Here is a 14,044-nt window from a genome sequence, read left to right on the forward strand (position 1 = left end):
TGACACGAGCTTAACCAAGGTCACACATTGTTACCTTTTGTCGATTGACAAATTATATCTTAAAGTAGTAGATCATGTAGATAAATCACATAAATTAAATACTTTTTTAAACTATCGATACCATTATGAAAAACATCAATTTTTGTACACTTAATGTTAATGGTATAAAAAATAAAGAAAAAGGATTGAGGGTTATAGAGTGGATTAAACGCAATAAATGCTCCGTTGCCTTATTACAAGAAACGCACTTTAACGAAGACACAAAAAAAAATCTTGAAAAAGAATCTGATTTTATTTTCTACTGCAGTAATGGCACTACAGCTAGTAGGGGGGTAGCAATCGCTATAAATAAATACGCAGATATCGAGGTAATTGATAAATTCTGTGATAACGACGGGAGACTTATCCTATTAAATGTAAAAATGAATAATTTGATTTTTTCATTAGTTTGTCTGTATGCACCAAATTACAGGACTGATAGGAATTCTTTCTATAAAAAGGTCAACATTTTTTTAAAGGAAAACTCGATTGGCATTATTTTGGTTGGAGGCGATTTCAATGAAGCGTTAAGAAATAATGATAGAAAAAGTTTAAATAAAAATGCACGATTTACCGAGCCTGTTAATAGTTTAAAAACTTTTATTAAAAGTCATAGCCTTATAGATATTTGGCGCTTTCTACACGAAAGCACACAACAATTTACATGGAGAAGAAAAGATAAGACTCAAGCAAGTAGGATAGATTATATTTTAATTGGAAAAGATTTTCAGTCTCTTGTTGAGAATTGTAAAATAAAACCAGCACTTATTAAAGTGACGGACCACCAAGGGGTAGTAATTAACATTCGGGTTTTAGATTCTGAAAGAGGGAATGGGTACTGGAAATTGAATAATTCTATTTTAAAAGATATTGAGTATCAAGATAAAATCAATAATGTGATAAATAGATTTAAAGGTCGTATAATCAATAGTGACAGCAGTGATATACGTTTACTATGGGATAATTTAAAAGTCGAAATCAGGGACGAATCTATACTTTACTGTAAAAGAAAATCAAAGTTATCAAGGGAGACAACAAGAAAGTTAGAAAACGAATTAGAGCAACTTACGAAATTAAGAGATGAACAATTAAAGGAAGATGAAAAGTTAACACAAGATATAAAACAATTAGAGGTGCATTTAGAAGAAATTTATGAATATAAAGCCAAGGGGGCTCAAATTAGATCAAGGGAAAAATGGGTGGAATTAGGGGAGAAAAATAACGCTTATTTTTTAGGGTTAGAAAAACAGCGACAGGTTAAAAAATCTATTAATAAGCTTAGAAACGAAAGAAACGAAGTAACAACAAACCAGGATAAAATTTTGGAAATGATAAAGAATTATTATAAAGTATTATACACTACAACATGCCCCGATAAAAATTTGTTACATTCATACGTTGCTGATACTATTATGGAAAAAGATATAAATATTAATGACTTTAAAGAATGTGATGGGGAAGTAACTATAGATGAATGCACCAGTGCAATAAACACGATGAAGCTAAATAAATCACCAGGTCTTGACGGCTTGACTTTGGAATTTTATAAGACTTTCTGGGAAAAATTAAAACTAATGTTAGTTAAAGTTCTTAATAAGGGACACGAGGAAAAACTTTTATCGTATACCCAACGAACAGGTGTACTATCTTTATTATTTAAAAAGAATGACCCATTATCTTTGGACAATTATCGTCCTATATCATTATTAAACGTAGATTTAAAAATACTATCCCATGTTTTGGCACAGAGACTTAAAAAACTGCTTCCTAAACTAATCAATGAAGATCAAACTGGGTATGTAAAAAATCGTTTTATTGGATTCAATTTAAGGCAAATTCAAGACATTATGGACTATGCAGAATCATATGGAATAGATGGGGCTATCGTATTTGTTGATTTTATATAAGGGAATACAAACATGTGTAATAAATAATGGATGGGTATCTGAGATTTTTGAAAACTCTAGAGGAATCCGTCAAGGATGCCCTTTATCTGCTTTACTTTTTGTTTTGTCAGTAGAAATTATGGCTTTGAGATTACGACAAAACCCCGACATCAAAGGTATTCGAATTACTATTGATAAAAAAACACATAGCATAAAAATATCTCAATTGGCAGATGATACAACTCTTTTTTGTAGTTCAAAAACCGACATATCAAATGCTATGAATATAATAGAAACGTTTGGTTCTTTCTCAGGTCTGAGATTAAATCGTAGTAAAACAGAAGGAATATGGATAGGGGCGCTTAAACATAGTAAAGATAAAATTGAGGGAATACGCTGGACGGACAAACCAGTTAAAGCCTTAGGGATTTATTTTGGTCACAACATAAACGAATGTGAAAAGTTAAATTGGGAACCTAAAATTGATAAAATGAAATCCTTACTGAAGGCATGGAAAAAAAGAAAATTAACAACAATTGGAAAAATATTAATTATAAAATCTTTGATCTTACCTAAATTTACATTTTTGGCTACTTCGTGTATTGTTCCAAACAAATACATAAAAGAGATTGAAAGCTGTTGTTTTAAATATATTTGGGAAGGTAAAAATGACAAAGTAAAAAGAAATACACTTATTGGCGATTATCAAAAAGGGGGGTTAAAAATGGTTGATTTTGATAGCTATTTTACATCACTGAAAGCTTCATGGGTTTCCAAATTCAATTCAACCACTATGCCGAACTGGAAGATTATTCCTACCAAATATTTCAACAATCTGGGAAAAAATTATCTTGTCTTTAACATGAATTTAGATAACATTAAATCACTAAAAGAATTTGAAAATATACCAGACTTTTATTTGCAAGTAATTTCAAGCTGGGTGAAAACAGGGGGAGGTTTTACAAAATTTAAAGATCATTTTTCAAATATAAGAAAACAGATTATTTGGGGAAATAGATACGTTAAACATTGTAACAAAAGTTTGTTCTTTCAAAACTGGGTAGCAAGTGGTTTGATTTACATCAACGACATACTTGATCGTGAGGGAAAGTTATCAGAGGGTTTTATTTTAGAAAAATTAAGCAATAAGTCTAATTGGATTGCAGAGTTTACAATATTAAAATCTTCCATCCCAAAGGAATGGCAGCAAATTCTAATTAAAGAAAACTCTTTAAAGAGTAAAATTAGTATTAATAAGGATAATTTGAGATGGGGAAATAAACAAATACAAGCACAAGATATCTTTAATAAAATGTTATATAATAGTCTAGTAGATCAAAAGTATACACAGCCGATTGGTATCAATATTTGGACAAAAAATTTAAAGCTAGATAGCAAGCCAAATATGTCATTCGTAAACGATTTTATATTTAAATTTTTAAGAGAGAATAAGATGAAAATGTTTAGATGGAAACTGCTAAATTATATTATTCCCACAAAGCAATTACTATTTAAATGGAAAATTTCTACTAATAGTAAATGTAATTTTTGTCAAACAGAAGAGGAAGATTACTTTCATTTCTTTATAACATGTTCTTTTTTAAAAGACTTTTGGGATAAAGTGGAACATCTTCTTGCAAAACTCAATTTAAAAAATAAGATATCAGTTTAACAATTAGTATTTGGATACAAAATATCAGATAAAGGTTATTATGGTTTTAACTATTTTTTGACAGTTTTAGGTTTTTGCATTTTCAAGTCATACTATGTTTCAGAGCAAAAATTGAAATATATAGATGTGTATGAATTGTTTATAAAGGAATTAAGAAGGGTTATGAAGGAAAGCAAAATAATTTCTCAAAATGTATTTTTCATAAATTTGAAGAAATTGATTTAATAGAATAAGTTGAAAATATTGTAATAGTTTATGTAATATTGTTTATTATATTCTGAGTATGTTCCTGGCAACTCAGAAGTTTTTTCACAGGAATACTCCACTGGCGCTTGGACAGTGAAGTATAATTGTAACAAGATATCTTTAGAATAAAGACTATATTTGTTGTTAAAAAAAAAAAGTAACTACATATGGATCATTTAATGATTTGGAGTGTTTTAAGTTAATGAAATATATTAAATGCTTGCCAATTTGATAAAACTCATTATTATGCAGTAGTCAATATACGCATGTGCAAAAACAAATTGCTGAATTTAGAGCAGGTGTTTATTCATAAAGCGAAAGAAGCACGTCATATTAGAATTTCTTTTAAATGAATCATCATACACGTGCTGTTTCGTTACCTTGTTTTTGTAGTTTTTAATTTTTTGTCAAATGGTTACATGTAACTCATAGTAGAAATGTTTAGAAACATAACAGTTACTATAGCTGAATAATATGCTGAACATCCCTTTTCACACAGAAAATTTACGACAAATAAAAACTCACATATTATTACTAATTTCGACGGATCAACACTCCGTCTCCCTCCCCTAAACATTTGATACAACATTTTACATGATTTTCCGCGCCTGCTAGCAACACCAAAAACACAAACATCAATATATTGAACAATTGTCAATTGGAATGCCCACCATTTCTTATATAATATTTCAAATATGTATTGCCGTCCTGTAAAAAAAAATTCTTAATGAGCATTGTTTAAAGAACTCAAATTTTCTTTTGCTAAAAAAACTGTCACTTCTGTTTAGATTTTTTAAAATCAATTTCAGCAAAAATTTTCTATCTAAAGATTTTGTTATGTTATGCCATTTTATCATGGTTATGCTAATTTATGTTGAATTCTTTTTTTTCCTTTTAATTCTGTTTTTTTTTGGTGTTTTTGTTTGTTGCTATTATTTCATTGTTTATTGTTAGTTACATGTTATGTGGATCTTGCTTTTCTTCTGTTTTTACGATTGAAGCAATGAGAACACGAAGAACGTAGTGATAATGTTTCAGGGACTACTTTTTGTCAGAACAACAGTGAAATTGCTATATTGTTCGACTAAATACATTTGTGTAAGAGTACTGTTTATATAGTTCATATTTTACGTCAAACAATGCGACTTATTCTTTTAAAAGTTGTCAGCATTTTCCCTAAAATAGGTTATTTTATGTTAACATGATCTGATGCAAATAACCTGAAACGAAATATTGTGAATTTGTTATAGCTTGAAATGAAACATATGTATTTTTACAGCACAAAGAAACCTAAAAAGTTACAACATGAATGTAAGAAAAGGATTATTATAAAAACACACTAAGTTTTATGATATATGTCCTGGTACAAAGAATTATAAAGCAACACGTGTTTGGTCTTATACGTTCAAAATTATGGCATATTTACATTCCTTTTGACTGTCTAGCATGCAAAAGGTTAACACGGCACAATGGACCAAGGAATACTTGTGCTGATTTTTGTCTTAAGCTTTTCAGGTAAATAATATTTTACATAAATGTAATAACAACCTATTTTTTTTTTGGCTTTAAATTGAACGGATCTGAAATATCTATTTTCCTCATTAAAAGGTAGAGATGGCAGATACCAGGGGATATTCATACGTTATGCTTTAATAAGAAAAACACGGATACAAAAACGGAAAGGATGAAAAGATTAAAAAGTCCATTAAACAAAACATAGCAAACTAAAGAATCAGCAAAACAAACTTAACAAATTTCAATTTCATTGTAATTCGATAAAATTCATTTGTACCAATATGCTTGAAATTTATATTTGATTGGGATGTGGGTGATAAAGAATAGATCAGAAGAAATAGGAAGACGTGTTTTAATTGCCAATGAGTCAACTAGCCACAAAATAAAGTGGGCGTAGGCATTTATAGGCAATCGTCTGGCCTGTAATAAGGAGAAACACAATGTATATAGTTGCCTATAAAAGACCCCTACATGAAAAATGTGAATCAACTCAGATGAGAAAAACTAACAATGAACCATATTGATACCAGAACAATTGATGAAAATTGAATAGGACAGACATAAACAAACGACAACAACTGAACTAAATGCTCATGATTTTGAACTGTCAAATATAGAATACGGCGGGATTAAAAATGTTTGTAAGCGATCTGACCTCCCTAAACCTGGACACATAAAAACTGTAAAAATAGTTGCAGTTGTCTTAATAACAACAAGATAGGTACAAGGCTCATTTCAATTTCTGTAAATATAATTCTATTTATACTCGAAAATCGAATGAACAAATCAAGTTTGTTGGTAAAATAACTGAAAAATATAAAACTGTGAAAAAAAATCAATAAAAGGTCCTTCAAAAACCTTTTGCATCAATACTGCGGAAAAATGTAAACAATAAAATTTCAACACAAAAAAACATACATTTTCTCTTCAATATTATATAAAATGTGTAATTATTATTATTATTATTATAATTAACAGTGTTTGTATAGCGCTTATCTAAATAAAAATTAACTCTTAGCGCTTTACAATGCATAAAAAAACAATGAAACAAGTACATATAAACAAATTTAAAAATTGAATCAAAATAGAAACCGTAAAAAATAAAAAGAAGTACAACACAATATATGAAAATTAAAAATTATTCATCAAAAATAATATAAACAAATTTTGAAAAAAATATTAAAAGAAAACCAATTGTGATGAGCCATTCGCTTATTTAAGTTTGATTTCTACGGATCTCACCCCCTCCCTTTATTTTAAGAACTGTACATGTATGGCTCTTAAATAATCATCGTTCATTTTTTACAGTTTCTACGAAAGAAGCAGGAAGATGTAGAAAGATTTCAAACAGTAAGATAAATTCTATACGTTTTTTGTCGATATATTCAGGATATTATTTGTTACTTTTTACAAGTGTTTCTAATATCTGTCATATTTAGAGTTTACCGTTACCTCATTACTGATTCGGGTCGAATGTGATTTATTGCCAATATTTTGTAAATTGTTCGTTTATAAATGTTTAAATTAGTAAGAAACTTCTAACTTCCTCGTGCAAAATTGATAATCCAAAAAAGCGCATCGGTCGCATGGAATTTAGTACGTGTTGTTTTCATTTTTTACAGCACTGGATTGATACCTCTGCTGGTGAACTATCATTCCCCGAGGGTATCGTCAGCTCAGTAGTCAATATTTCGGTATTAACATGATTTTATAAAAAAAAAATTTCAAACATTGTCCGTTTATATAAATCACCATTGATTCTACTCCTTCTAAAAAAACTGCCCATATTGGGTTTGGCAACTTAACAGTACTTTTTGGTCGTATAGATCTTCAACTGTTTTGGTTCTTATACAGAAAAGTGTTAATTGTCGCATGCATTTTAAGACGTGTTTTTTTACGTTTTTAATGACAATACATTTTAATTCAAACGCATATTAATAATCTGTTAATAAAAACGTCAATTATCAATTTTTTTTCATACTAAAATATATGATTTATGGCATGGCACATACAACTGTATGTATATTCAAATATTTATGTTTTTTTAAAAACACAACTATGTCTGTTAATTTTGCAGGTTGTGGAAAAAGCAGCTTTGGAAGATCCAAAACTGTAGGAGGTGATCAGATATTCAGAGGACCGATCAAAATTTACCTTGATATATCTATAGACTTTGGTAAATAAAATTCAAAATACTTCCTGTTTTTTTGCGATAATGATAATTCAAAAATTCGACCTTGAAAATAAAAAGTGTTCCTGATTCTAAATGTGGAATGTAACATTACACTCGCAACAAATGAAAGCACTAAGATCCAATTGTAACTATTCAATAATCTATATTTTCGTAGAATAATATGTCTGTGTACATCGCTGTGACATTGTATACATTAATATTGAGACATTCAAAAATATACAGTTCACAGATACACTCAAATCGTTTGAAGGATTATCTTAAATCCTAGCCCTTAAACAATCGGATAATAATGCCTGGCCAGATCTTTTCGTAAAACAAAATCACCTTATTAATTACTAAAGTACCGTAATACTATAATACTTAACAATTGACGTGTCATTTGAGTAATAAATATACTGTTTTCCTTAACTTTCAGGTGGAACTGGTCGATATCATCATTGTAGAAAATTACGACATCACCCGAAATGTAAATTTTTACGACAACAATGTCGACATTTTTGTCATCATCGTCACTGCAAATATGACAATCATCACCATGTGATACTTGGTCTCAATCCACGTGCGATACTTGGTCTCAATCCCCGTGCTATAATTAGTACCGAGCACCGTGTGATACATGGTCACTATCATCGTTCGCTGAAGTCCAGAATGATCCATTTCAACCACAATAGGCTTCAAAACCGTCGTGTAGTTACATATCACCATCACAGTAGGTTTCAGCGTCAAGATTTGACCGGGCTTCATCGATATGCAAAACACCAACTTATGCTAAATTCTGACAACAACATCAGTAGGTTTTACCACCACCATAAGATTTGTTTACATCAGGAACACAAACGTTGGCTGAAGTATTCTAAACGCCACATCCGTAGATTTTCCGAGCATCGACATCTTCAAGTCAAAAGGTTTCACCACCAACATAGACTTATTCGAAATAAACAGCAAATGCGTTGGCTTCACTCACACCACCACCTTATCCGAATGTTTCATCAATACCATAAGCTTCTTCGACATCAGAAGCTAAAACCCTTTATACATTATAACCACAAAATCCTAAGATTATATCATAAACATACGTTTCATCTACATCAGACGCACCGAATCCGTAGGGTAATAAACCACCACGACCGCCATATGCGTAGGTTTCACAACCACCATAGTCGCCATCTTATACGTAGGTTTCACCATCACCGTAGACTTCAACGGTATCAACTGCAAAAGCGTTGGGTAAAATTTCACCACCGTCAGATCCGTAGATTCCACCGACACGATAGTCTTGTTCGTGAACAGCTGCACAAGAGTTTGATAAGGTCTAACCACCATCTGCACATTCGTCGCTTTCATCATGATCTTGGGCTTCACTCACACCAGGAACACAAACGTTGGATGAAGTATTCTAAGCACCTAATACGTAGGTTCCACCATCGCCGCCATCACCAATTTAGTAGGTTTCACCTGCACAAACTTCATCGATTTAATAAACAAAAGCAAATGATTCGATTTAATCACCATCACCACGTCCATATATTTCACCAACAACATAAACTTTGGAAAAATCAAAAACACAAGCTTTGGGTTCGCCACAACCACTTTCATTTCGGTAAGTTTAATCATCATCGAAAGCAAAAGCGTTGGATAAAGTTTCATCACCGTCATATTCGACAATTTCAACGGCACAAGAAACAAGATCGTTGGCATAAGTACTCAACATTCCACATTCACCAACACGGTTTGAACCAAAAACGAAGGTTTCGTTACCATCTTCATAAACATGTGGGTCGATTTCACAACCGCCGTCTCCACCATGTGCGAAGGTTTCATCACCGCCGTCATAAACATGCGCGAAGATTCCACCACCACCGTTTTAACTTCACTAGAATGTTTCGTCACCACCATCATAAACATGTCCGTAGGTTCCACCAACACCGCCATCACCGTTTACGAAGGTTTCGTCACCACCGTCATAAACATGTACGTAGATTTCACCACAAACGCCATCAACATGTGCGCAGGTTTCGTCAACATCTTCACCAACATATGCATAGGTTTCATCGCCACAGTCATCATCATGTGCGTAGGTTCCATCACCACCGTTTAAGCCATTTGCAAAAGTTAATTCACCACCGCCATAAACATGTGCGTTGGTTTCATTCCCACCGTCATCGCCATGTTCGAAGGTTTCGTCACCACCGTCACAAACATATGCGTAGATTTCACAACCACCGCCATCATAGGGTACGAAGATATCTTCGCCATCTTCGTAAACAAATGCGTATGTTTAACTACCACGGTCATCATCATTTAAAAAGATTTCTTCACCAACGTCATAAATATGTGCGTACGTTTCACCACCTACGCTTCCATAGGTTTCACCAACAACAAAGACTTTGGAAACATCAGCTTGAAAAACATTGGGGTCTGCATCACCACAAACACATTCGTAGATTTCACCGTCGAAATAAATTGTGGGAACATCAGCTAGAAAAACAGTGGATTCAGTACAGTAACGGAAAATTTCTTACTCACCATAGACAACATCTTAAGAGGAATCGTCATCGTCGGTTTTTTGGTAATATAATAGAATATTTTTGTAGAGATCAAGTCAATATTTTACCACATCTACTCCAAATAGGAACGATTCCATTTTGTTCAGTTTCATCGCATATATTTCTGTTTACCTTAATATGATAACACATTTCTGAAGTTAAAAAGAGAAGAGCTCACTGAATAGCAGAACAAAGTGAATATATCACTACTCAAATATAAACCATTTTGTCTAGAAATGAGAATGATTTAAAAGGTGAAAATAGTAATGGACATGAAACATAGACGAAAATCACTAGAGTTTTAGAAGATTTTATCATTTGACGTTCGAATATTAGTAAATGTTTCGACTGTATTAAATTATTTGTCTTAGTTATGCTCGTATGAAAGATTCTGGTTAAAAAATGATAATAATGAGTTATTTTTATGAGTTATTCACACACTCATTATACCCCTTTACCCAGAAGATATTGTTTCACAATTTTGAATTTAATGAGACTGTAATAAAATGAGAGTAGCTTAAATTTGAAACAACTGAATTAAGGTAGCACAATACAAAGATTGTTTTACTTCCAATCACTAACCTTTAAAATGCGGTAACTTTCTTATGTATGCATAGAAAATAATAAAAGAGGTATATATAGATAGATAAAAGATTACTCTTTTAAATGGTTGCAATATTTTTATTATGCAATCATTATGTAATCAATTATTATGTAATTAGTGGCAAAATCTGGGTACGTTCACTTGAATGAATTTAGCTCTATCATCTCTTTAACTTTACAGAAAATTTTAACGGAATCTTAATCAACACATCATGGGCTTCAAAAGGGTGTCTCAGATTGTCTCTATGGTTTTCCATTCTCTCATAAATCTCTAATTAGTGTAGACATCCTAACCACATAAAAGAAGACAATGTTCAATTAGGTGTAAAATTTGTTCTATTCATTCTATCTGAAATCTGAGACACCCTTTTGTAGATAATGGCCATAGGAATAACATATAATAAAATCATCCCTCTAGGGATACCTATTTAGAAGCTAATTTCATTTGAAAGTGGAAATTTGGTGAAAAATATTTTAGACACAGTTAACATTATAATTGGTTACATAATTGTTGCATAATACTAACATTGCATTTATTTGAAAGAGTAATCTGTTAGCTATCCAAAACTTCCACTTTTATAAATTTTCAAGCATTATTAAGAAAGTTACAGCATTATAAAACTTGGGAGTTGGAGATATAAAATCTTTGTATTGTGCTACCTTAAAAAGGTGACATCGTGAACACTTTTCATAGTTTGTTATTATTAATTTAATTCACGTAACACATTTATATGAGACTTTAAGTTAAGTTAGTGAGCACACAATGTAGCTTGTGACTTCAACCCGCAACCGCCTAGGAATTAGAATTAGACAATCAAAAGCAACTTTCTGTTTATATCGCATTAAAATATACTATAGAGACATATTGGTGGCCTTCGGCTGTTTCTGCTCTTTGGTCGAGTTGTTGTCTTTGACATTTTCCCCATTTCCATTCTAAACTTTAAGCAGACTGTATAGTAACGTATGTTCTTTTAAGATTGTAATCTGAACCAAAGAAAAGGCTTAATCTTGACTATATTTCTTATTATGCACATTTATGAATATATGGTACCAAAATTATTGTTTTCACCAATGTTTTACTACTTTGCCATTTACAGACCATTACTAAATACATAACAGGTTACAATATTTAAAAATTGATTTAATTTTCAGATCATTTAAAAAAACATGGACACTCTCACATGCATGTAGGCAGTGATTTAGCAGTCGATAGGCATACCTTTGATAAAGAGTGGCATCTCAGTAGACATAAACACCAAATGCAAGAAATAACTAAACATAGTGAGAGTTCTGGTCTGACGATTGCTGGTCATTATTTCAAACGATTTCATCAGCTTGGAGTTAGATTAATTGGACGAGGAATAGTTTATCATGCAAATTGTGAGTGATAGTTTGACTAACTAAATATAAAGCATGCGTATAACTTATTTGAAGTAGAACGAAAATTAACCAGGCGCAACTTGCCAAAAAATATATGAACGTGAAATTGTCGCAATGTAATATCACAAAACAGTCACCCAACAATCTCTTTAATCTTATTTGATAAGAAATCATTTAATTCGCCTTATCGTTTAGGAATTTCTATAAACCAAACTGGTGCTATTTAATTGTGAAATATCTCTATTCACAAAAATAATTTCACGACATAAATATAGAGCTATGCTGCGTTTTATTGTTATCTAATTGAAATTCTATAATATTTTTTGTAAAAACGAATTTTAATCTAATCAGTGTAATATTATTTAAAAGTATACCTGTTCATATTGAGAAGAGCTCATCACTTATCAATACTATTCTGAAGTAAATGTATATATTGTTTTTATTGGTACGAGTTTTGGTTCGTAAGTGCTTAACATATACATTTTTGTAGTTTATAAACTCCGCTGTAGCGAAAGAAGACTTTACATATCAATGAGGAAATGTCTTCGAACATATGGTGGAGTTGACCGTTGCTTTCCTAGATTGTATGGACGCGGACTGATAGGAAAACGTCATACATATAAAAGATATGGTCACGGATTTGGCCTTGGTGTAAAATTTGTGAGAAAAGGAATTATCTATGAAAACTCTTGTGAGTAGAATTAAGAAAATATGTGGTTGTGAACACCTTTACCTATCTTTGTAAATATTAATCAATTTTAGATTTTTATACTAGTGTTATGTCAGAAGAGTGCATACAATCTTTTCGAATTGATAATTTTAGCACAGTTTGTTTTATTAAACGAGAACACCTTTTTATGTGTCAATGGTATGTGTTCTTGGTTAAAGTAAAGTGTAAATTTACTCTCATAAGACTATACAATTTTCATCTTTTATATGCTAACAATCTCTAATGATAAACTTATCACAGATACCTGGATTAAATTTTGTATTTACGACAGACGCGTGTTTCGTCTACAAAAGACTCATCAGTGACGCTCGAATCCAAGTTTTAGGCCAAATAAAGTACAAATGTAAAGAGGATTACAATGTAACGACCAAAATTCCTAAAAATTTGACAAATACAGCTAAGGTAATATATTCCTGAATGATAATTATGAGTTTCATTTTTAGTTTGGTATAAATATCATATAAAATATCCGTTTCTACAGATCTTAAGTATCACGTTGTGCGAAAGACTTTCATAAAGTATATGACTGTATGTGTAAACAGTAAAGGAAGAACTAGTAAATGCATTAACAAGTTACAAAAGAAAGGACTTCTTGGGACTGCGCATTCATATGTACATCATAAAGTAATCAGTCATAGCTGTAAGTAGAACGTTCTGTTGTAGTTACTTATATTACTACTCATGAATATTTGTTTTCTAATAATCGAGTCATGACGTTTTGGAAATAAATGTGTCTATGAAAACAGAGTTAAACAGAGTAAATTGTTACAATCTAGCTTTATATTAGATTTTATGGATGTGATGAAACGTAACATTGATTTTGGTAAAGTGATAAATAATATTTAATGATTGTAATTTACACACAAATAAGCAACAAAAGTCCAAAATCCAACGAATAGCTATGACATTTTTTAAAACTAGGGGAATACATTTTATTTATGTATATTTTTAACTACTGCATAACATTCAAATATATCATTAAGATATAATTTGTTTGAGTTTGCGTTAAAGGGGCACTAGCTACGAGATATATAAAACAAAAACTAAAATAAGATTTCTTTTAGCATCCAAAATGGTTCAATTTTGTCAAATTAAGCGAAGAAACATTGATAACTACTCAATTGACTTGCAAGTGAATTAGTCGACCTCTTTAAATCCGTATTCATGTGAACTTCATTTTAACCCCTTGCTAGAGATTGACAACGCATGCATTGTACCTGTACTGGTTATTTA

The 14,044-nt window shown here is 31.3% G+C and overlaps 1 protein-coding gene across 1 annotated transcript in view; it reads left to right on the forward strand.

Moving 5' to 3' along the window:
* Nucleotides 1-5,239: 5,239 nt before the first annotated feature.
* The window catches only part of LOC139514316 (uncharacterized), a 53,405-nt gene continuing 44,600 nt past the window's right edge, over nucleotides 5,240-14,044 (forward strand). The window contains exons 1-7 of the mRNA XM_071303409.1: nucleotides 5,240-5,358; nucleotides 6,667-6,708; nucleotides 7,436-7,534; nucleotides 7,968-10,142; nucleotides 11,799-12,081; nucleotides 12,572-12,772; nucleotides 13,293-13,451. Coding sequence (XP_071159510.1) covers nucleotides 11,883-12,081; nucleotides 12,572-12,772; nucleotides 13,293-13,451 — 559 coding nt within the window. The 5' untranslated portion in view covers nucleotides 5,240-5,358; nucleotides 6,667-6,708; nucleotides 7,436-7,534; nucleotides 7,968-10,142; nucleotides 11,799-11,882. The remainder of the gene's footprint in view (nucleotides 5,359-6,666; nucleotides 6,709-7,435; nucleotides 7,535-7,967; nucleotides 10,143-11,798; nucleotides 12,082-12,571; nucleotides 12,773-13,292; nucleotides 13,452-14,044) is intronic.

This window comes from Mytilus edulis, chromosome 3 (genome assembly GCF_963676685.1).
Source record: "Mytilus edulis chromosome 3, xbMytEdul2.2, whole genome shotgun sequence".
In the NCBI taxonomy this organism is placed as follows: Eukaryota; Metazoa; Mollusca; class Bivalvia; order Mytilida; family Mytilidae; genus Mytilus; species Mytilus edulis.